Source organism: Dipodomys spectabilis, unplaced genomic scaffold, assembly GCF_019054845.1.
Source record: "Dipodomys spectabilis isolate Male_0828 unplaced genomic scaffold, ASM1905484v1 ptg000054l, whole genome shotgun sequence".
Taxonomy (NCBI): Eukaryota; Metazoa; Chordata; class Mammalia; order Rodentia; family Heteromyidae; genus Dipodomys; species Dipodomys spectabilis.
In genome coordinates, this window is record NW_024870731.1 from 24,636,938 (window position 1) to 24,663,595 (window position 26,658).

Consider the following 26,658-nt stretch of genomic DNA (forward strand, 5'->3'; position numbering starts at 1 on the left):
ATATATGTAAAGCATATATGTGATATATTCATATATACCATATGTGTCATATGATATATACACATGAGTATACATTCACATATATTTATATATTATATATCAGATATGTATCAGATGCATATATGTATATATCATATATAATATAGATCATATATATATATATATATATGAGCTACAACCTCAAAGAGTTTGTAGAGATTCATGTGCCTTATCTTGCACTTGACATTTATTTTGAAAAAAGAATAAACTGAACTCCTAGATAATAGCAAATCAAACACAGGAAACATCACTGAAGTCATTGCCACTCTTATCATCTGGAGGCAGAATTTTTAAAAAGAACATTGTGAAATTAAATTATAATTCTATCAAGTCAACACAGAGTCCATCTTGATAAATCATACTGTTTTTCAGTATGTATGACTTATAGCTTAGAATACAGTGATAAGTTAGGAGTGGTGGTATACACCTGTAATCTCAGCCCTCAGGAGTCTGGAGCAAATGGATTGAAAATTTGAGACCAGATTTGGCTACACAATAAGACCCTGTGTCAGAAGAATAAAAAAAGAATATAGTAGTATACTTACGAAAACAACACACACATGTTGTGTGTGTGTGTGTGTGTGTGTGTGTGTGTGTGTGTGTGTGTGTGTGTAGATGCAGAACAAAAAAGATTACGCTTTTCCTCTTAGTGTCATTTTATGGTCAACCTGGTGTTACTCTGTTGACATGTAGCTGGGCATTTCCAAGACCATTAGAAAAGCTGATTACACAGAATGAACTAAAACACAGAAGTGACTGATCAGAAAATTGTAAAACTGCTTTTCATGTCAATTAACTCCAGCCCACAAGCTAAATACTTCCTAAGTTATATGAGATTCTCTGTGGTAGCAATTAACAGAATTAAATTGCTAATCTCCCTGTTAAAACAATAGATTTTCACCGTATGTTCCTTCTGCTATTTGTTCTCCAAGCATCCTGGTGAGCAATCTGAGTATCTGGTGGCAGGAATGCTCATGTCTTTTGGTGCAGCAAATTTTATTCTAGAGTTGCTAACATGAAGAGTATAATTGTAAGCTTCAAATTACATCTTTCTAAGCAAGTACACTCTTACTAATGATAAAGGACATTGTGGGAAGTGCCTGCAAAGTTGAATATTTTCAGATGTCGTGGGAAAAAAGAGAACAGTAAGAATAGTATTAATGATTATCTTAAGGGTTTTACATGATGCATTTCCCTGTGAACACGAATGTGGATGGACAAGATCACCAAATTTTCTATCTATCTATCTATCTATCTATCTATCTATCTATCTATCTATCTATCTATCTATCTATCTGATAGATATGAAGTTTGGATTATAAAAGACTGTATATATACCTTTTGTTTAGCTCCAAGTGTGACGGAGAATATTATTTTTCTTATGTCTCACCAATATTTAGTTGCTATACTTAGACTGAAAATAGTGTGCGTGTGTGTATGTGTGTGTGTGTGTGTACTGGTTTTTTAAGACAGGTTCTTGCTCTATAGCATAAGTAAGCTGGCCTTAGACTCACAATCTTCTTACCTCAGCCTCCTGAGAGTGCAATTATAGACAAATGCTACCATGCAGGGATATGCAGACTTTCCATTAAAAAAGACAGCAATAAAATTGAAATGCAACTAAGAATACGAGTTGTCTGATTTTTTTCAGTTGGCTACCCTGTATAATTTATATATTGTAATTGTAAAGATTCAGATATGACCTATTTACTCAATGAATTTTTAATCTTGTAGTTTAGGATGAGCTATCCAGATCTCAGCATAAAACCTACATTCTCATCTCTTGAAGCATCTTTGTTTTGACTAGATTTAAATCTCGAATCTTTTTAAAAGTCCTACAGAACTAGACCATAATGAAAGATTTCAAATGTTTAGAAGCTTACACAAGATACAGTTTTGTCAAGGGTAGTTGTTCCAGAGAAGTGTTAGTCAGGAGAATTACAAGGAAAGGTCAACAAAAAAAAAGGAAGCCAATTATTTTCATTTAACAAATTAAGAAATACCAAAATATTATTTTAAAAAATACTATCTTGGGCTGGAAATGTAGCTTAGTGGTAGAGAGCTTGCCTAGCATGCATGAAGCCCTGGGTTCTATTCCTCAGTACCACATAAACAGAAAAAGCCAGAAACCCGTGGTGCTGTGGCTCAAGGGGTGGAGTGCTAGCCTTGAGAAAAAAGAAGCTCAGGGACAGTGCCCAGGCCCTGAGTTCAAGCTCGAGGACTGGCCAATAAATAAATAAATTAACTATCTTGAATTACAATTTGAAAAAAATAATGTTAAAATATAAATTTCTAAATTTTATATTTTCGTATATTCCAATAAAACACAAAATACAGTAAAGTTCTTCTTATCCAAGCAATCCAAGGAGAGTTTTAGCTTAATATTACACAATTCAGTTAAACTGAGATCACGGAGCAGCATGTACATAATTTTACTTAAAATTTATAATTACTTGTTTGCCTGCTTTGGTATATGGTTGTGTTTATCAATGGGTTCACTGGTTGACATTTATGATCTGTGATTTCTATATTCTATTTCTTGAAGGTGGGGGGGAAACCTAAAAACACTTATTGAGAGAAAATGACTAAAGAATTCTTTCATATATTTTTACTCCCTAATTTTACTGTAGCTTTGCCCAACTACAATTACATTTTAAATGTAATTCAATTTTCCCAAAGCAATCAACTTTGTTAATATAAACAAAGACTGTTCTTTGCTTTCACAATTCTATCATTAAGTTATGCAATATTTGAGTTATGGAACTATAGTTACTGCAATTACAGTTACCCAAACTACCTTACACAGGCCTGGGGAGCACAATTACTCCAAGCACCCAGCTCAGCTGATGTAGGCACAACAACAGATGCACTAAACAGCAGGTACTTCCCTGAACACTTAGGCATTGCAGGAACCTGGTAAAAGGAGGACCAGCTAACAGACATTATAGTTTACTTAAGAATATATTTAACAATATTTAGGACGTTACATGCTAAAAGCTACCAAAACAAAATAAATTACACCAAAATGCAGACATTCATTCTTAGTCCTTACAAAGGACGCTGTATCACTAAGGTATCAGCTCTCCTGGCATAAATCTACAGATGCAAAGTGAATTTCAATTGCAATGAGAATAAAGTTTTGCCTTAAAACTGACAGAATCATCCCAAAATGAACCATTTTCAACATTTTCACCTCCATTTGACCTACCACTTTCCCTTGTTTTTCCTAATTTCATTATATATATAATACATTCTTGACTGCATTGTCTTCCCCTTCCCCCACTTGATTCGTCTACCCTATCCCCTGCACCTGTTGCAAGTACCCAATTATTGGAACTTATTGGGCTTTGACTGAGTCTAATGAATTACACTATTTGAGCTCTCCATAGAGTTTATAATACTTCAGTTAATTCATTTGTAATTACTTGCATACCATCCAGTGTGTTTACTTACAGATTTATAGGCATATTCTAGCTACCACAAGTGAGGGAAATCATGCAACCTCTGCTTCTCTGGATCTGGCTTACTTCACTTAAGACGCATTGTATATATAAACAGCTTTGTTAAATGGCAAAAAATTCAATACATATCCTAAAAAATTAAGAAGAGTGAGGGAAGGGGTAGGATGGGAAGCGGAGCTGAGAAGTGTAGTTGAGAAGATTAGATGAGCAGGTGAAAGGGGTGACATTGATCAAGATATACTCTACTCATAAACCGCTTTGTTGAATTGCAACTCCTTTGTACAGCTAACTTCGTACATCTTCTACAGCTTACATAAAAACATTTTTAAAAGAACCATTTTCCCAAAGGATTAAAAATGCAAAAAGCTGGCACCACTGGCCCATATCTATAATCCTAGCTATTCAGGAGGCTCAAAGCTGAGAATCAAGGTTTGAAGACATCCTAGGCAGCAAAGCCTGAGACTCATATCTAATTAACCACCAAAAAGCCAGATGTAGAAGTGTGGCTCAAGTGATAGAATGCCAGCCTTGAGTGAAAAAGCTATAGGACAATGCCCAGGCCCTGAGTTCAAGCTCTAGTACTGGCACTAAAAAAATGTCAGTGATGTTAAGGGCAATTCAAGGAACTTTTTTTATTTAATAGATGCTAAAAACAGCAATGAGATCATTGTGGTTATGGTGCCTAAAAGGATCAATAGTTTTCTATCTAGAGCTAAACAAAAACAGAGCCAAATGTCATGCTCCATGCTTGTAATCCTAACACAAGGGAGACTGAGGCAGTAGGACCTCAAATTTGAGGTCTGACTGGGCTACACAGGGAGATCTTTTCTCAAAACAAGCCTCAAATATCAATAAGATTTTAATGTGGCTGATAAAAGAAGCGTGTAAGATAAGTAGGATAATTAATTTGTGATGTCAAGACAACTGGCTATTCTTTTGGTAAGAAAAGTTGGTATCACAATTCATTCATTATAAGCAATATAAATTTCTTTTTAATGTTATTGTAAAGGTGATGTATAGAAGGGTTACAGTTACATGTCAGGTAATAAGTACATTTCTTTTGAAGAATGTTACTTCTTCCTTTTTCCCCCCAGTTTTCCCCTCCCGATCCCCCTACCCCACAAGTTGTAAAGTTCATTTTCAATATAATGCCTAGTGAGTATCACTGCTGCATTTGTAAACCCTTTGTCCCACCATTTCTGTCCTCCCTCTTATTCTCCGTCAAACAGATAACCTTACATACAAAAGGTACAGAAATCAAATACCATAACAAAGCAGAAAAATGTAATTTTAAAAATCCTATACACATGTAGAAAACAAGTTAGATTTTTATATATAACTCTGTACCAGAATCAACTCCAAGTGGATCAGAGACCTCAAGGTAAGAGCAGATACCTGAAAATAGGGAATATACTAGGGAATAGGGGATATACTAGGATTCCTTGAAACAGGTTGAAGCTTCCTAAAGATCCAGAAACACAACAATCAAAGAAAGGCTGAATAAATGAGTTTGCATCAAACTGTAGAGCTTCTCCATGGCAAAGGACATAGTTAGCAAGACCAACAGAAAGCCCATAGATGGGGAGAAGATCTTCACTAGCTATACAACAGACTAGGGCCTCATATCTAAAATATACTTAGAACTCAAAAAATTAAACACCCCCCCCAAAACAAATCCTTAAGGAAACAACCGCCCCATTAGTAAGTGGGCTAAAGAATTAAAGAGAGACTTCTCTGAAGAGGAAATAAGAAAAGCCAATAGACATATAAATAAATGTTCAACATCTCTAACCATAAAAGAAATGCAAATCAAAACCACATTGAGATTACACCTCACCCCAGTTAGAATGGCCATTATCAAGAAAACAAATAATAGTAGATGCTGGCTGGAATGTGGCCAAAAGGGAATACTACTACACTTGTTGGTGGAAATGTAAACTGGTTCAACCACTCTGGAAAGCAGTATGGAGGTTCCTCAAAAGACTAAACACAGAAATTACCATATGATCCAGCAATCCCATTCCTGGGCATTTACCCAAACAAACATAAACATGGCCACACTAAAGCTACCAGCACAACTATGTTCACTGCGGCATTATTTACCATAGCTAAGATTCGGAATCAAGCCAGATGCCCTTCAGTAGATGACTAGATCAAAAAAATGTGGTGTATATATACATACATATATATACATATGTATATATACACAATGGAATTCTATGCTCCCATCAGAAAGAATGACATCTCTCCATTTGTAAGTAAATGGAAAGATTTGGAAAAATATTAACTGAAGTAAGTCAGACCCAAAGAAACACAGGCTCCATAGTTTCCCTCATTTGTAATAATTAATATATGTCTAGGATAGTCCTAGCAGAGGATCACAATAGCATAATAGCTATGTACAGATGGCCAAATAAAATCATGCTAATCGAAATGAGCTCCAAGATACAGAAATAAGAGTTTTTGATGTTGTTATTTTTAATGTACTGTGTGAAGTTATTTCTTTTGTCCTTTATTTTTTCCCTTTTATTTATCCTCTGTTGTCACTGCTTTTGATTTTGGTACTCTGTGTCTTGTATGTATATTTACCTGATTTGGGGAAGGAGAGGGGAATAACAAAATGGTGAGATAAAGGAAAAAGAGTGAACCAATGCAACAGTGATACAAGACACTAAGTTGAAAATGAACTTTACAACTTGGGGGAAGGGGTAGAGTGGGGAGAAGAAAAACAAGAGACAGAGTAACAATGTTCAACAAGAAATGTACTCATTTCTTTACTTATGTTACTCCTCTGTGCAATACATTTACATTAAAGTTTAAATTAATTTTAAAAATAACAAGAAGCAAATAACATAAAACCTCTATTTTTGGAGTTCATTTTGATAAACATCATTTTACATGATCCTATGCCCAGGGCTATTGAATCTTTGTGAGCCTCTCCCAAGACTATCCTCCTTTGGTCTCACTGAGTGAATGTCTTGAGTCCTGTAAAAATTTCAAATGAATCCAAACTGTAAAGAAATGAAACAACAGAAGTAGAAGAAAATAATCCATAATCCGTAATCTTTAACCAGAGAACTTCATTCATGAAGTTTTCATGAAAGCCCAAAATTCAATATATATCCTACAAGTTTTGTTTTGTTTTGTTTTTTGGGTCCGGTCATGGGGCCTGTACTCTGGGCCTGGGCGCTGTCCCTCAGCTCTTCAGCTCAAGGCTAGCACTCTACCACTTGAGCCACATCACCTCTTCCTGCTTTTTTCTTTTTGCTTATGTGGTGCTGAGGGTACCCAGGGCCTCAGGTACGCAAGGCAAGCGCTCTACCACTAAGCCACCTTCCCAGCCCTATCCTACAAGTTTTAAGAAAAGTGAGGGCAGGGGTAGGTTGGGAGGGATGGGTAAAATTGTTGAAAGAGGTGATACTGATCAAGACACATTGTGTTCATAAACTGCTTTGTTGAAGGGTAACTCTTTGTACAACTACTTAAAAACAATAAACATATTTAAGAAATAAAAATGAATACATTTCACATAAAAAAGAAAAGGACCACTGGGTGCTGGTGGCTCACACCTATAATTCCAACTACTCAAGAGGCTGATATCAAAGCCAGCCAGAGCAGGAAAGTCCATGAGATTCTTATTTATCTCCAACTAAACACCAGAAAACCAGAAGTGGCACTGTTGGTTAAAGCTGATAGACAGCTAGCCTTGAGCAAAAAAGCTCAGGAACAGTGCCCAGGCCCTGAGTTCAAGCCCCATGACTGACAGGAAAAAAAAAGACAAGAAAAAGGACCAACAGATGACAAAATATTTGTATGACATTGTTAATATTACAAAAAATGAGCTCTTTAAACAAACAGAAAACAATAATGGATGGCCTACAGTAGTGTTTGTGAAAGACATGGATTTAGAATGATACTTACACAAAGCTACTCACTGCCAATGTTTATAATATTAAGCAAACCAGCAGACAAATGATTAAAATATGAAAACATTTTTAAAATGGATTGCTGTGAAGTCAATAAGAAGGGTATTTTTATATTCACTAGCTAACATTTCCTTTATATAATATGTGCATAAGAAGCAATTGTAAATACTTCCAAAGGCTATCTACAAATTGAATGGGATACCTATCAATATTCTAACCTCATTCTTCAATGGAATAGAAGAAGCAATCCAAAAATTCATATGGAGCACTAAAAGACCCCAAGTATAAAAACAATCCTTAACAGAAAGAACAGTGCTGGAGGAATATCAATACCAAATTTCAAACTCTACTACAAAGCCATAGTAATCAAAGTAGCCTGGTACTGACACAAGAACAGACCTGAAGCCCAATGGAATAAAACTGAAGACCCAGAAATGAACCCACACACTTATAGCCATCTAATCTTTGATAAGGGAGCTAAAAAATAGAAAGGGAGAAAGATAGCCTCTTCAGTAAAATGGTGCTAGAAAAATTGGTTAATCACCTGTAGAAAACTAAAGCTAGATCTTTATATATCACCCTGCACCAGAATGAACTCCAAATGGATCAAAGACCTGGGAGTCAAAGCAGACACCCTGAAAACATTACAGGAATAGGAGAAACTCTAGGCTCCTTGGCACAGGCAGAAATTTTCTTAATAGAGACCCAGAAACAACAAATCAGAGAAAAGTTGGACAAATGGGATTGCATGAAACTGCAGAGCTTAGTTAGCAAGATCAATAGAAAGCCCATGGATTGGGAGAAGATCTTCACTAGCCATACAATGGACAAGGGTCTCATATCTAAAATATACTTAGAACTCAAAAAATTAAATCCCTCAGCAACAAATCCTCAAAGAAACAACTGCCTGATAAATAAGTGGGCTAAAGTCTTAAAGAGAAACTTCTCTGAAGAGAAAATAAGAATGGCCAATAGACATGCTCAACTTCTCTAGCCATAAAAAAATGCAAATGAAAACCACTTTGAGATTCCACCTCACACCAGTTAGAATAGCTATAATCAAGAACTCTAGTAACAACAGATGGATGTGGCCAAAAGAGAATGTAACCTTGTTCAACCACTTTGGAAAGCAGTATGGAGGTTCCTCAAAAGATTCCACATAGACCTCCCCTATGACCCAGCAATCCCACTTTTGAGCATTTACCCAAACAATCACAAACAAGGGTATACTAAAGCTACCAGCATAACTATTTTTATCGCAGCATTATTTACCATACCTAAGATATGGAACCTACCCAAGGGAAAATGTGATATGTGTGTGTGTGTGTGTGTGTGTGTGTGTGTGTGTGTGTGTGTGTGTGTGTGTGTGTGTAATGGAATTCTATGCCTCCATCAGAAAAAATGGCATTGCCTCATTTGTTAGGAAATTGAAAGACCTGGAAAAAATTGTATTAAGTGAAGTAAGCCAGGCCCAAAGAAACTTAGGTCCCATGGTTTCCCTTATTTGAAATAACTAGTATATGTCTAGGACAAGCAAAAATGGTCAAAAGCTATGTACATATGACCATATAAGATGATGTTAAGCGAAACGAACCCCAAGACACGGACACAAGTGTTTTTTTCTTTCTTGCTATTGTTTTTAACATACTTATAATATACTATGTGAATTGTTTCTTTTTTATCTTCTTTCCCCATCGTATAACCCACGTTTTCACTATATTTGTCTCTGATGCCCTGCATCTTGTATATACACTTTTCTAATTTGGGGAGGGGAAGGGAAAAAAACAAAATGCTAATTAAATAGGGATATAGGTTGATCCATTGTAACAATGAGATGTATAAGATACTACGTTGAAAGTGAACTTTACAGGGCTGGGAAGGTGGCTCAGTGGTAGAGTGCTTGCCTTGCATGCATGAGGCCCTGGGTTCGACTCCTCAGCACCACATAAGCAGAAAAAGCTGGAAGTGGTGCTGTGGCTCAAGTGATGGAGCACTAGCCTTGAGCTGAAGAGCTGAGGGACAGTGCCCAGGCCCAGAGTTCAGGCACCATGACTGGCAAAAAAAAGAAAGAAAGAAAGAAAATGAGCTTTACAACTTGTGGAGGTGTATAGGGAAGTGATGATAGGGGAAAAACTAATGAGGAGGTAATAATACTTGATACTCATTACCTTACTCATGTAACTGTAACACCTATGTACACTATTTTTTTACAATAAAAAACATATTTAAAAAAGACAAAGACCCCCAAAAAAGAAGCAATTGTAAAATATGTATATAAATATTACTTGTAGAAAACAAAATACAAAGACAATAGTCTTTGGTGAATTTGAAGTCTGGAAGTTTTATTTGAATCATCTAAAATGGACTGCTCATATGCATTAGTTTTGCTGAATAAATTTGCATATTATGCACATCCCTTTAATGATTAGTGCTGTTATATGAATTTCAGGTCATAGAACAAGTACAAACCCTCATCCAACTTAATCTGCATACTCCAGATTGCTGTTGCCCCTTGAAGATCTGGCTTTATAAGGAGGTAGATCAATTTGATATAAATAAAATCATAAGAAATTACTCTCTTCTCTAGATATCTTTGTAGAAAATCTTTGTTGGAATTTTTTTCCCTCCAATTCTAGCAGTGAATTGTTTTTGTCCTAACCACAGCTCAATGACAAAGATAGCACTGAGTAACGGACTGTGCTGGAAACAAAAGGACCTGACAAAGGATAGTGATTAGAGAGAGCCTAACATAAAAGCATCTGGATGGTACAAAATGCAGAAATGCTGAGTTCTTGCTGTGAGTGGAAAGGGGATGTTCTGGATCATAAATTTCCTGAAATATGAGCATCACCACTATGTATAATGGTGAATTTGGTTTTCTTTCCAACGATTACAACATTGTCATTTATTGCCAGGTCACAAAGAAGTAACCAGACAGTACTAATTTACTATAATATTTAAATTAGGCTGCATAGATCCTCCATTTCTTTAGTGAAAATGATGGATTGTTTTCCTCATGTGAGCAAATGGAGATGTGTGGAAAATTCAAGTGACTACATGATATCTTTCTGTAAGAGTTCACTGTGACCTTCCAACTAAATCCTAATGGGATATTGACAAAGATAGCTGCAGGCTCTCCTCAGAGAAAGAGAAGGGATAATATGAAAAAGCTCTTCCAACTGAACAGCAGATGCAAGATTGTTTGGAACTGCTACTGAGGTAAGGGTAGGGGGAGGGCAGAGAAAAGCACACTACTGATTAATTAAAAGAAGTACAAATCTTAACCAGTGCTTGTTGTCTTTGAAGGTCTGTAGGCGGTAGGCTGCCTGTGGAAAGTAGATAGTAGAACAAAAAAAGTTTGTGTTATTCTCCATTGCCAGGTGAATAAGGAAGGGCTTTTGTTAGAACTCACAGGAAGTTGTTTCTAAACTGGAAATGGAAAAATGCTAGAACAAATAATGTCCTTTTCAAATAACACATCTGCTTATGTTGACAATGGTCTTTAGAGAATTGGAAGTCTCAAAGTGCCTTATAGGAAAACAAACTGCTTCAAGACACAGTCAAGGTCAATTACTCAGTTGTCTGTATCTTTGAAAGGTCCTTCTGCTCTGATTCTGTGTTACTTCCAAGGGCATATACAATTTTAAAAAGTATCCTACTATCCACCACGGGTTCTTGTCTTTGCTCATGCCATCCCCAGAATATCTATTCTTTTGCTCACTGGGTTCAGGATTTACCTACTCCTCAACTGCAAATGCATCCCCTTCCAGGAAGCTGGCTGTTGCCCTCTGTTGGGCCGTGTGATGTCCTTATGTGCAAGCCAAATCATGTTATCACCTGGTACCTCAAGAACCCTTGAATCTTACCTTAGACAAAGTTTCCAGTCCTCTCAAATAGAGCCATCCATATAGATAATGATGATAAATGGAAAGAGAAACCACTAGTATGAGAACTTTAGAATGCTAGACGGGAACACGGAGCTTTCCTAGATTCCTCTGAACAGACCCAAATTATATCCTCTCTAGTAACACCTAACGGAGAGAAAAAAGGCTGATGATGCCAAGAATGTTCCAAGAAAAGATAAATGACTAGGAATCATATAGTTCATTTTTTAATATAAATGACTCTGCAAACATGAGTAAAAGTAGCCCCCAAACCTTCATAGACTCCACTAAGATAAAAAATAGTGCCGCCCTAGGGAAGAATGAGGAAGACAAGGAAGCTCCAATGAGCCCCACTCTCCAGGTTCCTGAGCAATCCATTGGGAGATGGAATCATGTGATGGTGGGGATTCTCTTTTACTCTTGTTGTCCAGATCCTAGGTCGATGCCGGAAGCCAGGCTTCCTCCACTGTCCTATGGGTTCCATAGCTGGCCTTATTGTGGGACCCGTGCCCTTTGCGGGAAAGATAGAACTCTATCTTGGACCCTCCAAAATGTCCCTCAGAAGAGTTTTGGCACCTGCACAGTAAAGTAGCACAATTTAAATAGAATTCAAAGGGCAGGCACCTTGCTCCACATGAGCAAGATCTGCAAGTAAATAAGCTCTCACATCCCACACGTGACAAAATAACTTAGAAATTATTGTAACAATATAAAGATAAGGATGAACAATTGCTCTCAGGAAGTATCCCTCAACTACCAATGCTACACACATACATTCTACATTTACCACATTTCCTACAAATTTTCCTATAGAATTATAAAGATGATCTGTGCTGGGTATAACATTCAAATCTAATGGCCCACAATGTGAAGACATTTTATAGTCCTTTCTCTCCCTTCCCCATAACTTCCATGCACTTCATTAAGGTGAATCTTTTCCAAACACACAATCCATCGTATTACTGCCCTGCTCAGAATTCTGTGGCTCCCTACTGCTCACAGGATGAACACTCACTCCCCACCCCCCCCCCCCAAACACACTGGTGTTGAAGAACACGCAGAGTCACAGACCAACCTTTGCTCTTACATTTTTCTCTCCAACATTAGCCTTTTATATAATCATATCCATACTCTCAGTGGCTCTCAGATTTGCTTTACATTTTCTCATCTGATATTATTTTTCTTCCCACAAACCTACCACAGATCATCATTTTATCTCCTGGGTCAGTGTGAGGTCTAATTCCACTGTCAATTCTTTTTTTTTTTTAATAAAACTAGACAAAGGATGATTTTATCAGCTGGTCCACAGAGGCATAGTGGATGGAGGCTTAGAACTTTTCCAAGGCCTAATAAACCAAGTCTAAGGTGAAGTGACTCTCACTATAACCTCAGTTACTCAAGAGGTAGAGATCAGGAGGATTGTAGTTGAAGGCCAGTCCAGGCAAAAAGTTAGTGAGAACTAATCCCAAAGGAAAAAAAGTTTAGCACAGCTATTTTAGAGGCAAAGATAGGAAGGAGGACTGTTGCCTGAGGCTGGCTGGGACAGAAGTATGAGACTCTACCTGTGGGGGAAAAAACACAAAATAACCCTAAAGCAAGAACAGCTGGAATTATGCTTCCAAATGGTAGAGTTCTTGCTTAGCAAGCCAAAAGCCCTGAGTTTAAAGCTCAGTACTGAAAAACAAACCCATCTGAAGGCTTAAATAAAAATGATCATTTGCTAATACACAAATAAAAACAAAAAAAACCAAGTTATAAGTGTTTGAGTAAATGATATTCAAACATACACAGTCAACCTCACTTTCAAATTTAGTCTTTACAAAATACTGTTATAATTATAAACCATTGGGAAAACCATTGGTAAAGTTGTTTCTTTTAATTCACAAAGATCCCTGTAACTATACTATGGCCCCTGAAAAATCAGTTATTTATTAACCAGTTTATGTAGACAAAGTTGTTTCAAAAACAAGATTGGTAAACTATTTTCTAGAAAAAAAATTTTTTCTGTCAGTCATGGGGCCTGAATTCTGGGCCTGGGAACTGTCCCTCAGCTCTTCAGCTCAAGGCTAGTGCCACAGCACCACTTCTGGCTTTTTCTGTTTATGTGGTGCTGAGGTATAGAGCCCAGGGCCTTGTGCATGCAAGACAAGCACTCTACCACTGAGCTACCTTCCCAGCCCCTTCCAGAATTTTTATAATAGAAAGGATAAGTGGCTAGGAAATGTTTTGATTTATTTGCTATCAAGTGTGGTGGAACTCTAAAAATATGATTCATTATGGTCCAGGCCACTCCATGTAAAGCTGACAGCACAGTGGAAGTTCAAATAGATCCTGTGCAGTTTCATCCAACCACTAGGATCTGAGCCTCACTGCTCCCTCTCTCCATATGTCTATCTGTCTGTCTCTCTCTCTCTCTCTCTCTCTCTCTCTGTCTCTCTCTACCTACCTACCTAGGATAGGTAGGTAGATGAGGAGTCTTTTCAAGCAGAAATGCAAAACCTTTAGGCCCAAGAGCACATGACAGACACAGGGATGATCAGTATTTTTATAGAAAGAGATCAACGGTACAGGAAAACTTCAACAGTTGAAACTGGATGGGAAGGTTGTGATGCCATGATAATAATTTTTTTTTTGTTTTTTTTGTCGGTCGTGGGGCTTGAACTCTGGGCCTGGGCGCTGTCCTTTAGCTCTTCAGCTCAGGGCGAGCGCTCTACCACTTGAGCTACAGCGCCACTTCCGGTTTTCTGGTTGTTTATTGGAGATAGGAGTCTCACGGTCTCTCCTGCCCGGGCTGGCTTTGAACCGCGATCCTCAGATCTCAGCCTCCTGAGTAGCTAGGATTACAGGCATGAGCCACCAGCGCCCAGCAATAATTTGTTTTATTCAGTGTAGGTGATAGGAACCTGAAAAACTCAGAACCATACAAGGTCAAGATTAACATTCCTGAAGGTCACTCTGGTAGCTGGATGGAGTCTGGGCAAGAAAGGGGTTAGAGAAGACAGTTAGAAGGTTAGTTCAAAAGTCCATGTGAGGGACAATAATTTCGCAAAGCACTCATCAGAGATGAAGAGGAAGAGGAGGAGGAGATGAAAACTTTCCTAGGAGGAGCAGCAACTGAACACGTGCATCCTTTGGAGATGAGCATGTGCAAATACTAGGGATATAAAATTGAATTGCATGTTTTTGCTTTGGCTAACTGGATAGTCTTGCCATCAGGCTATCCACTGAGTTAGAAAGGAGAAAGGAAAAGAATCTGGGAGACAAGATATGTGTTATTTTTTAGTGGTCTGAGGATGCTTAGGGGAGATATTAGTATTCTTCCAAGTAAGGTACAGAAACTTGTACTTTCTGTGGACTGCTTGTTCCTGGTTCTCAGGAAAACAAAGTGCTTACACCCCAAATTATATCAGCTTTATCATAAGACATACTGCTCAAGACAGCCCACATTTTTTTTTTGTAACAAGACTTTGCATAGTTGATATGCATTCTAGTCTAAGTCCCTTGTCTCAAATAACAAAGCACCCACTGGCCTTCAACAGTCCATAGCAACACCTTGGACAGCACCAATGCACATGACTACACATACAGGACTGGTAGCTGAAAAGATGCCTAGGCTGGAGATTAAAAACTTGAGAAGTGAAAATGCAGAGAGATCAGCAGCTAAAACCGTAGTTAGTAGTTTAGTGTGCCCTTAAAGATCGTAGAGAGCTGGCAACAAGGCCATATTTGTTAGGGTTGCTCCTAACAGAGTACCACAAACTGAATTCTGTCAGCAGTAACAATGAGTGGTGGAAGGCTTGAGATCAAGGTAATGGCAGAATTGGCATCTGCTGAGAACCATGGCAAAGTATCTGTTCCTTGCCTTTCTACTAGCTTGTGGTTACGTGCTAGCAATCTGTCATGCTTCTTGCTTAGAGAAGGATCACACAGACATCTGCCTTTTCACACAGCATTGGCCCAGTGCGCATGTCTCTGTCCAAGTTTTCCATCTTGAATGAAAACCCATCCCCAAGAACTCCCCTTATTTGTCAAATATCCATTTTCCAATAAGGTCACATTCTGACGCCCTAGAGTTAGTATTTTAGCATACGGATTTGGAGAGAATATAATCACCCTTAAGGAGGGCCAGGATTAAAATCTGAATAACATTAATATTTAACATTCAACCACTCACCCTATTCTGTCTTATACTACTAATGCAGGTGCACCTCAGTTTCTCGACCATATTGCCAGACTCTTACAGGCCAGGAAGGTTGTCTAACATAATGCCTTTTGTCTATTTTGCTCAAAGGATCCAATACATTTTTGTTATGTTGAAATGGCTAAAAACAATATATAACATTGTCTGATGATGTAGGAAAAACAAGAATTGAATATATTAGAGCCCCCGGAAATGTTTGGAACACACACGCTGCCTTATAGACAACAGTTGCTATACTTGTCAAAAATATCGCCAAAGTAGATGTTCAAGATATATTTCAACTCATTTGCTTAAACAACTCTATGCCTACCATCCACACCAAAAGGCTGTTTTTCTATATGGGCAACAGAAGGCGTAATTATTTGCAAGAATTTTCAATGTTTTCCCTTTGCTTTTTGAAGTATCATGGTTGATTATCTGCACTACTTTGTGTCTTTGCCAAAATCCTATTGTCTTTTTGAACATTTTACAGTCTCTAGAGGTTTTGCAATTTAGCATTGGCTCTTGGAACATACACAAAAACACATTTTGAAATTACTTCTGTGTGCATGTATCTTCAGAACTTTCCTGTAACAAAGAAGTGACTATGAGAAATACCACAGCATAAGTTGGTTGACACTTTGCTAGAACTAGCATGGGAAAGGCCATTGATACATTATCTATTTGCTTCCCGTCCCTCCATTTTAGAACATCAGCCAGGAAGACTGAACAGTGAAGAGGGCTTTGTAATTCAATCCACTCGTCAAACCTTTATACCTCATTAAAATGAAAGGAATGACATACCAAAGGCAAACTTCCCTTCCAAATATCAAAGAATGCCTAAGCAGTAAGTTCATCCTTTCAGATATTTCATACCTATTATATTCTTATTGTTACATTCAATATGCAATAGTTCTACAGTTATTACTTACTTATATCTAAGATATATATTATATAGATATATAAGCTTAAGGTAGCTTACAATAAAGAAAAAAGTACCAAAGTCTCATAGAATAAAAATTTAAAGAACCCATATTTCTAAATATACAAAAAAAAAGTCCTTTGAGATCACCTAAACAATATTGGGCCTGGTAATATTTTCAACAGCTTAACTTTCACTATGATGCTACTGGCTACTATATTTTTCCTTCAGAAAGAGATCTATTGAATACAACCTGTCACAGAATGCATGCCCAATAGAGAAACTTAGCTCTTACCATGACTCTTATGATAATATTTGGCCACTTAAACACACACTACAGAATGAAGTTCAGCTGTGATTCAGCTACTGCAGGAAGTTTACAATTGTGTATGGCATTTTATAAAAAGGTATTTCTCTATTTAAAAAAAAACTCTAAAAGTCTATCAGTTCTTGGTAAAAAGAAACCCACAAACAAGCTTGCAGGTAATTGATAGTATGATTCTGTGACATAAATTATCTTCAAATCATTCGGTAATTGGTTTGCCTTTCATTTATTCTACAGATAAGATTCTATGAGTAAGCTGTATCTCTGTAATAAAGTCAGGGTACATTTGAGACTCCTTCCCTTCAAAACTCTCTAAGAACCTAGGTTTGGATATTTGACAGTTAAAAGACTGGAAAGACCACAGTCCAATCAAGACTAGAAATGTAGTACCCAGAGTCTTGGAGCCCCCCCGTAGACCACCAGAGACCTTGGACAACGCAAGCGGCAAAGAGTCGTTTATTAACAAACTCCCGAGCACGGACCTCATGCACACCGTTGTAGGGGTGTTAGCAAGAGGCCCTGAACAAAGGGTTACAGCACCTTTTATACATTTTAAGGTAGGGGCAGGGCCCCAGTAGACACTCACAGCAAATCACTATGCCACGCGGGAAATTTTGTAACACTCTTTGTAAAATGATTAGGGCAGAAAGTTAGCCAAATCTCATCTCAACTAATGAAAGCTGATGTACTGCTCTCTGCTAAGAAGGAAGAGAAAATAGAAGGGCTGGGGATCAAGCACAGCTGGGTTTATTCCAAGACCCTATTTGAAAAACAAACAATTCCAAGACCCTATTTGAAAAACAAACAGAGGTGGAGGTTTGGCTTAAGTGTAGGACATCTACCTAGCAAGCAAAAGGCCCTGAGTTCAAACCCCAGTATGGGTAGGAACTACCTCACTAAGAAATAAACCATCAACGTGAAGTTTAAACATTTGCTGAGAGCACCGACTGTGTGTTAGACATTGAGAGACAGGAAATCAAAGGGGAAGAAAACATTGTCCCTGTCTCCTAGTTCTAGGGTTCTTATACTCTACAGAATGAGGCTCACAGGAAAGGTAATTTAAACGTAGAAGACAGAGTACATAGACCAGAGTGTTGTAGTAAATTTAGCTGAACATAAAGTTCGGTAAGGTATCCCAGAGGAGATAACACTTGAGCTAATTAAAGAATAGATAAGAAGCAAAGGAAGAAATGCAAGAGAGACATTCTGCAAAAATATGGTAATATGAAATAGTGCAGGGGCCTTTGGCCAACAAAAATACAAGAATACTATTATTGCTAACATTGCTAACATTTGCTCAACACTTACTAACATTAAGGACTTGTTAAACAATTAACTTTTTTTCTTTTATAATTCTGATGTTTTTCAGAATTCAGACAAAGAAGGAAAGACAATAACAGATAGAATAACATCCCAAAAGTCATACAGCCCCCAAGTCACAAAGCTGAGCCAGGATCTGAACCATGGAGTGAAAACCTACAGTGTGGGAGGTGTTAATATCTCCTATTGCACATTATCTATTTATTTGTGTCTTCCTTTACCTACATAGGTGAATGTATGTTGAGACATAAATGCATATAAATGTGTGCAGTTTGCCATTAATCAGATATGTTTAGAATTTACTCTTTGGACAGAGAAACATGTATTTGGGGAATTTATTTTTGATGATACTAGTCAATATGACTAAGATGAACCAGCTATATTTTTTTTTAAAAAAAAAGGCATTTAGATCAACAGCAAAATACCAAGAATTGAGTAGGGAGATGACCTATTCTATGCTACCAAACATAATGAGAAAAGAACTACTACAAGAAGAATAGAAAACTCTGGGGGCCCCACCATTTGCCACTTGAGTGGTCCAAGTTCCTTTATCACAGTCTTTTGCTAAGCTTTTGATAAATCCTTACATGACCTTTTACAAATTTCCTGCCAATCCAATCTTTTGTTTAAAGTGGGGTTTTTAAGCCAAAGAAATGGGCCCCTATTTTTTGATAAAGAAAACATTAGTAACGCAGCTCAACGAAAGAGGAAAACAATGATGTCTTGCAGCCTTGACTCCATGTGGTTTGTGGAAGATGCCACAATCATGGATCTATTTATCATGCTGTTCAGCATGCAGAGACCATGAGTTCCAAATCCCAGGATCTTCTTCTATGATGTTTTGCAGGGGCAAGACGCTGATATTTACTGACCCAGGGGTAAGAAGAGATGACATTGGCAAGAATGCAGAGCTGCTGTCTCACCATCCAGAAATATAGAATGTCCCGACTGGAACAAGTATAGTTTTGTTCAAAGTGGTGAGTGTTCCGTGATGGCTGGGGAATCTTCTTTCTATTGCATTTTGTAAATGCATAAAATCTCAAGCAAAGTATTGCTACATCTTCCAATTACAAGAGAAGCTAGAAATTCAGATAGTTCTATATGACACATCTATAGTTTCAAATTTTGAGAATTAAAAACGTGAAAATGCTTTTATAGACAAAAATATGTTGTTTCAGCAGCCCATAAAGCCGCAATGTGCAATCTCCTGTGTAGTTTGCCTTCCTCTAACCTTTTGAGACTTCATCTTTTCACCCAGAGCTTCATAATTGGACCGACTGAACTCTGATTCTCTATCTGTCATAGATTCCTTAAAGAGATGCCTTATTATAGTAAAACAAAACAAAACAGAAAACATACCGAGACAGGTACTGGTGGCTCATGCCTGTAATCCGAGCTACTCAGGAGGCTGAGATCTGAGGACCCCAGTTTAAATCCACCCCAAGATAAAAGTCCATGAGACACTTATCTCCAATTTACCAGCAAAAACCTAGAAGCTAGAAGCTAGAAGTGGGACTGAGGGTCAAGTGGTAGAGGGCCAGCCTTGAGCACAAAAAGCTAAGGGGAAAGCATTACACCCTGAGCTAAAGCATCAGAACTGTCACCAAAATAAATAAATAAGTAAAAAGATGAAAAATAAAGACAAAAAACATTTAGGATCTAAATTTAAAAGAATTTATGTCCTGATAAAGTAAGAGCACATTTTCTAGAAACACCTATCAACGTTTATCTGAAGAGTACATTACAAATTTCTGACTCTTCCCTATTCCCATCTTTAAATGACAAATGAAGAAACAGGCGATTTGTCTACAATCCATGATTTATTAGTGATGTCTAAGTAAAAACAGAGGTTCAGTTCACATCCTTTCCCCTCATCATTTAGCTTATAAAATTCTCTAGAGGAAAAGTCATTGGAACTTCTAGGCCCAGCTATGCCCTAAGTCTGATCTATACTCAGCTTTTCAATTATATGCACCAATAAACCTCCTCACCTTCCCACCCCATCCTACCCCCTCACCCCGGTCCATTATTTTCTTGGCTTAGCCACATGAAATATATTTTTGTCACTTGGAAGTAAAATAATCTAACAGTATCAGTCAGCAACTCTTTTCCATGTTTCTATTACCTCATGCTTTTCTCAGAATGGAATACCTGGAATTATGCTATTTTTTTTTTTTTTTTTTGGTTGGTCATGGGGCTTGAACTGTGGGCTTGGGCGCTGTCCTTGCACTCTTCAGCTCAAGGCGAGCACTCTATGGTTTGAGCCACAGCACCACTTCCAGTTTTCTAGTGGTTTACTGGAGATGAGAGTCTCAAGGACTTTTCCTGCCCAGGCTGGCTTTGAACTGGGATTCTCAGATCTCAGCATCCTGAGTAACTAGGATTACAGGCGTGAGCCACCAATGTCCCAATGCCCAGCCACGCTAATTCTTTAAGACCTAATCATAATCTACTCATAGCCTACTTCCTTCATGAAAATTTCCTATATCTACATGCACATACCCTCCTTTTAGAACCTATAATCAGCAATTTACTATTAAACTATTTCCAAAGCAGACCTTTACTTCTTCCAGTTCAGGAAGCAAAACTTACAGATATCTTGTGGTTCTAGCACTAAGGCTTGTACAATGAGCACCTGGAGACACACTTAGAGAAGTTGGTTCTAAGTTAGAAAGTTCTTCAACATTCCAGTTCTAGGTATTCAGGTATCCAGTTAACCCTACATCAAAAATCAGCAATATTCCAATGTGATAGTCTTTGGTTGTGTATTCCATTTGCTTTTGCAGGGGAAACATTCCTGAATCACTTGACTTTTATCCCTTTACACAGTACAATTATTCAGGAATGAAAGATGTCATTTCCTTTGTTCTTAAGTCCAGTTTTAGGGAAGTATAAGGCTATTCGAGATGTACAATGAGGCAAGAGCCCATCTTATTACTGTCTCTATATTCTGCATCTTCAGAAAGTACCAATGTGTAATAGTTCCTTCTCAGTGAGCCAAGAAGATGGGGGGTGAAGAAGAAGGATGCCAAAAGGCATATTTAAATAATCCATTTCTTCTAACAAAGAGAGAAACACATAACTGTGTTTGGGAGAAATCTGGTTTCACAGTTATTTAGCTCTTGCAAAAGGTTAGCATATTTAATGCAAATTGTATTTTGCATTGACAAAGCAAACCTTAATAATTTTGAATAGAGGAGCAAATCCTGTGCCTCAAAACGTATCTGGGTAAATGAATCATGACTACTGACTGGTACACACTGCGTACCGATATAGTTAATCGGGACTGGCCCTTAAACTTTATGAAAAGCATGACTTTTGAGTCATGCCCAAATAAAGCCAAATAAGTAAAAGAATAAGATGGAATTGCTCTGGCCAGCAGTGACTCAACCTTAGCTATAATTTCATGGGAGGAGATAAGCTGAATCACATGGAAATTAACAAGAATACATTCCAATACATTTGGTAGAGTCATGCAGTCCTCTTGAAGGAAATGCTTTGGATTGTTTCTTTCAGTCATCTCACACACACACACACACACACACACACACACACACACACACACACACACACAGACATATGTGTACACACCTGCATGTGCACACACAAAATTCATTCTCACTCTTTGTAACCCAGACTTCAACTATGAATTCCTACCCAATTAAAAATGGTCCTGTCAAACTGAATATTACACAGAATTGTTTACAGTGCCTGAGTTTACATCCCCTCAGGAGCAACTATAAGTAACAGGTTCACATGAGGTGGCCGCCCAGCCCCATTACTATATCATTTAGAAACAGATAGTGTAGTTGTGCCAAGCAACTTTTGGTATTAACTTCACCATTCTGACAAAAGAAGGAAGAAAAGCAAGGAAGTGGCATTATTTATACGTTGTCTAAGTTCAGCTGGGAAATTTCTTGTTAGGGTTCTAAATGATCAGACCATCATGATATACTTGACTTGTAAGTATACGAGTGAGATACACTCTAAGCGGTAAGTACGTGTTTTGAAATGACTCTGTTTCAAGTCTCCTCCTTTTAACTGGGAAGACTGCTGGGTGACCCAGGCAACTTAAGAATGAAAGCAGCAAAAACAAATATCCAGTAGAAATGAAACCCAGGTAATTACCTATCAAATTTATGAAAGCAATGTTACCCTCTGCTCTTTCCTACTTGTTCTTCTGGGTTAACTTTTCCTCTCATCCTGAATCACATAGAAAAACTAGATCTATGAGCTAACAGCTCATCTCCATCCTTCATGCTATTTGATATGTGTATACAAAAGGAAGCTAGGCCTTTTTCAGCACAAGTAGAAATAACCTCAAGTAAACAAGTATCTTTCATATGTTGCTGGAGATTCGTATTGTTTTCCCTACAATAGCTCTGGCCAGCATCGCCTATTTAAAAGACAGGATTGGGAATCAGAATGCTCCATGGCTCTAGTACTATTCTCAGCTATCTATATGAGATGTCAGATAAAACCTCTCTAGCTCTCAGCAACTTGTGTAATTTAGATACTACTAGGTCTTTCAGAAATATGAAAACTGATATACCGGCAGAAATGGGAATCCCAATAAGAATTAAAGAAAACTGAAGGAAGTATAGGCTTTTGTTAATAATAGCAATATTGATTTTCTAACTTATATGTGTTACATATTAATATGTTATATAAACTGTTATATATGTTATATACTGAGAAGAACCTGGGTTAGAGCATATCAGAAGAACTCTACCATTTTCTCAAATTTTTAGTGCCCTTAAAACTGTTCTTTAAGGGCTGGGAAGGTGGCTCAGTGGTAGAGTGCTTGCCTTGCATGCATGAGGCCCTGGGTTGGATTCCTCGATATCATATAAGCAGAAAAAGCTGGAAGTGGTGCTGTGGCGCTAGCCTTGAGCTGAAGAGCTGAGGGACAGTGCCCAGGCCCAGAGTTCAAGCCCCACAACTGACAAAAACAACAACAACAACAACAAATTGTTCTTTAACAAAAATGAAGTCTATTTTTGAAAGATGACCCAAGTGGAATGCCTTGCACATAGCAGGCATTTGAAAAATAGTGTGTGATACAAAGTATTTGGTTTTGTAGAGTGCACTGTATTTTGTACAATAAGCTTTTTCTACCCAATTCAAATTGTCTTTACATAGATAATTCTGCCTTCCCCTTCAACCTACTCTTTACATCATTTTACCTCTGGCTTTCTCTAGTGCATTCATTCCTAGTCTACTACAAACTCATACAGTTCACAAGTAACTCATATTTCTCCAAGACTCATTTTAGCTCATCAGTTCTTTTTGCTGGCTTTTAATTTTACAATGATTATTGTAAATTTTTAAAATTGCTTCCAATGTTGTTTAAAAAATAATAACCTGCATTCCAAACTTTCTACTTGGAGAAAAAGAACCAAAGGATAGTTTTCCAGGAATGCATTAGAATCTTAAACATGGAGTTACCAGGAAAAGTTATTTTCTTTTATAATAAATATATACATATTTTTTCTCAATGTAGCCAAAAACCCTCCAGGCAGCTTTGCTAGGACATATGTTTAGCAATAACTTTTTGTGATTACTAAAAATAGTTTGAGGAAAGGGCATCATTACCAGTCTACCCTGGAGTTTCTCTGATGTTAAGGTCATGTATAAAAACAGAACCAGCTTGCCTCTCCAATAGCAACTTTGAATGGATTTAGGTAAAACACAAATCAGATCAGAAAAATCTGACTTTATAATGATCTTTCTCAGGTGGCTAGAGTTTCTGTTGGGACTGAATCTGTGGATTGCCCTCCTCATTTTAGTACTTGATCTAAGCATTTACTTAAAGGACAGAAATATATAGAGCCCTGGATGTAATGTTTTATTATTTGCTTTTCTCCTTCTCCTGTCGGAACAGTTTCCTTTGCAAAGGGATAAGACATCTTTGCTTGGTGCTGTCCTTCTTGGAATAGATTTTTGAGATGGAATTTCCAAAATGCTATGCAAACCTATTTACCATAATAATTCCAAGCTGAAATATCAGGTCCTGTGGGACCAACACCCACCTTAAAAAAAAAAAAACACCTAAAAAACTTTTACTACTGACAAGAGTTCTCTGCTGTGTAGTCCAAAATGCAGTGGACATGCTAAGGGTCATTGGGGGATGGGGGGTGTATGTACCTCATCTGCCTTCTCTCACCTAGGGAAGGAATCTGTCGGTAAAACTGACATCCGGGCTTGTGACAGCTGCAAGTAATCAGCAGCGCTGGGTGATGTGTGTACACACACAAGCAAAACAAACAGAGAAACCTGTGCTACCTCAAGATAAGGATGTAATCTAAATACAGGAAAAGCTAACTCTTCACTACCCACACCTATAATTCAGACGTCAATGGCAGCAACCGAAAAAGCCACTATTTAAAGAAGCAACTTTGATAGGACTAGGGCCTCCCCTGGTTTTTCTGAAGGCTAAAGGGTGCAGAGTCATCTCCAAGAGACAAAAGAGAATGTTGACTTTCCTAAGTCACTCCAGTTGGGCACCTGGCTGCTTCCTGCGCACCCCCCCCCCCCTCCCACCCCCTCCACTGCCCATTATCTTGCATCTACCCTTCTTCCCCTCCTTTCTGGGGCTGGAGAAATCATGCGCACCCAACCCCCATCAAAGCAGCTCGGGGCCGCTTTATCCTGGCCCCAGTCTCAGCCACACAAAGTCTTTGATGCCTGTCATTGCGAGGCTTTTCTGCAGTTCACCGCCGAGCTTGGAGGGGCTGGGCGAGCCAGAAGGTGGCGGCGAAGTCACCTTGGGAAGAGGAGAGGGTCAAAGTGGGGGGGGGGGGGGGCAGAGGTGCTGACCCCGGTACACAAGGGCGCGAGATCAAGAGGGCCGCGTGGGGTCGGTTGAAAAGGCGAAAGGTGGGTTAGAGAGAGCCGTGGGCAGGGGAGGGCGCTCCGGCGACCCCGGCGTGTGATCTGCAGACCCGGCTAGGCGTGGGGGCGCCCTTCGCAGAGTCACGGGCAGCTTCGCCTTCCGGGCTTGCTTTTCCCGGGCTGCGCTCCGTCCGCACCAACCGCACCGAGGCAGCTCCGCGGCGCCGCCCGCCCTCCCGCCACCCGGGCGCGGGTACCTGCCGGGCGCGCCCGCCCAAGCGCACGCCCAGGAGGGCGGGCCCGGGAGCTGAGCGCAGCCGCCCGCCGCGGGAGAGCGCGGGGAGCCCCGCGACACGGCCAGGCCTCTCTGGGCAACGCGGGCTGCTCGGCGCTCCCCGAGCCTCGCGGTTCACACAGCGGGACCGAGTTCTGGGGTCAGGGGGCCCGAGGATGCCCAGGCCCGGCCCCTAGCGGGTCCCGAGCAGCCCCGAGCCGGCGTGGGCCTCGGGGGACCTCGCAGCCCCTTCTCCAGGGCGCGGTTCCCACCCCTCCCCACCCCCGCTCCCATTGTTCGCCCCGCCCGCCTGGCGACGTCCCGGCGCGGCTGCCCGGGCCTGCCCCGGGCGCCCCTTACCTTCTGCTGCCGGCGAGCCATGTCGGTGGGCTGCTTGGCGTTGAAGGGGTAGGCGATGCAGCGCATCACGAACACGTACAGCTGCAGCCTCTTCTTCCTCTCCTCTTCCTCCTTCTGCAACCTCTCCAACTCTTCCTTCTCCTTCTCGCTCACCACCGACGGGCTGGGGCTGGAGGGCCGGCCGCCGCCGGCGCGGCTGCTGGGCTGCAGCCCCCCGGCCCCGCCGCCGCCGGCGCCGCCGCTCCCGCCGCTGCCCCCGCCGCCGCCGGCGCCCACCCCGGCCCCGGCGCCGCCGCCGCCGCCGCCCCCCAGCCCGGCGCTGCCCGCCGAGCCTTCGCTCGTGCGGCTGGGGGAGAGGCGCGCTCCGGACGCGGCCGAGCCGAGCACCTCCTTGCCGCTCTCCTCCTCCACGATCTCATCGGATTCCTCTTCGCTGGACGAAGGGTCCAGCATGGTTGCGCTTGGGGAGGAAAAGGCGGGTGGTCCTTAGAGTCTCCCCCCCTCCGGGCCCGGTTTGGGGGTGCAAAAAGGTGGTAGTGGGGTGAGGTGCGGGGAGGGGGGGAAGCCCGCTGGAGGCAGCCGGGGATCGGCTCTTCCCCGGGATGGACGCTTCTTCCTAGGTCAGAGAGCTAACGCGCTGCTGCTTAGCCTCGGCCGCCGCGAGACTGCTGCTGGCTTCCGCCCGGCGAGCGCCAGCTGGGCTCAGACCCAGGGGCGCGCGAGGGGAGGAGAAGGAAGAGGCGCGCGTGTGGCTCCGAGGTGGGCCGGGGCAAGAATCAATCGCGAGCCCCGAGCCCGCAGCCGGATGCCATCTGCAGCCGCTGAAGGAGGCGCCTCCAGAAAAGATGCCGAGTGTTGCAAGCTGTCGGTGCAGCCAAGAGCCGGAGAGGCATCTTGCCGATTGGGGAGGGAGCGGCGCTTACGTGTTTATTGGCTTAACTCTCCCGTGTCCGCGGCGGAAAGGGCGGCTGCAGAAGGGCTGGGGTGAGGGGAGAGCGCCGTGCGCTCTCAGAGCCTCAGCATCTCCAGGACGGAGGGACCAGAACGTCTTCTTACCTTCCCTGTCCCCTGCCGCCTGCCCTTTGCCCCTTGATCCTTTTTCTCCTTAATTGACCGCAATCAGTGCCTTCCCC

The 26,658-nt window shown here is 40.3% G+C and overlaps 1 protein-coding gene across 10 annotated transcripts in view; it reads right to left on the reverse strand.

Annotated features, from left to right (window-relative positions):
- Positions 1 to 26,381, reverse strand: part of Cadps (calcium dependent secretion activator) — a 445,968-nt gene extending 419,587 nt beyond the window's left edge. For 5 of the 10 annotated variants that reach the window (XM_042679880.1, XM_042679874.1, XM_042679881.1 and 2 more), the window contains exon 1: positions 25,526 to 26,381. In XM_042679880.1, coding sequence (XP_042535814.1) covers positions 25,526 to 25,978 — 453 coding nt within the window. In that variant the 5' untranslated portion in view covers positions 25,979 to 26,381. The remainder of the gene's footprint in view (positions 1 to 25,525) is intronic. The other 5 variants (XM_042679879.1, XM_042679884.1, XM_042679883.1 and 2 more) reach the window with 1 other exon arrangement.
- Between the last annotated feature and the right edge of the window lie 277 nt (positions 26,382 to 26,658).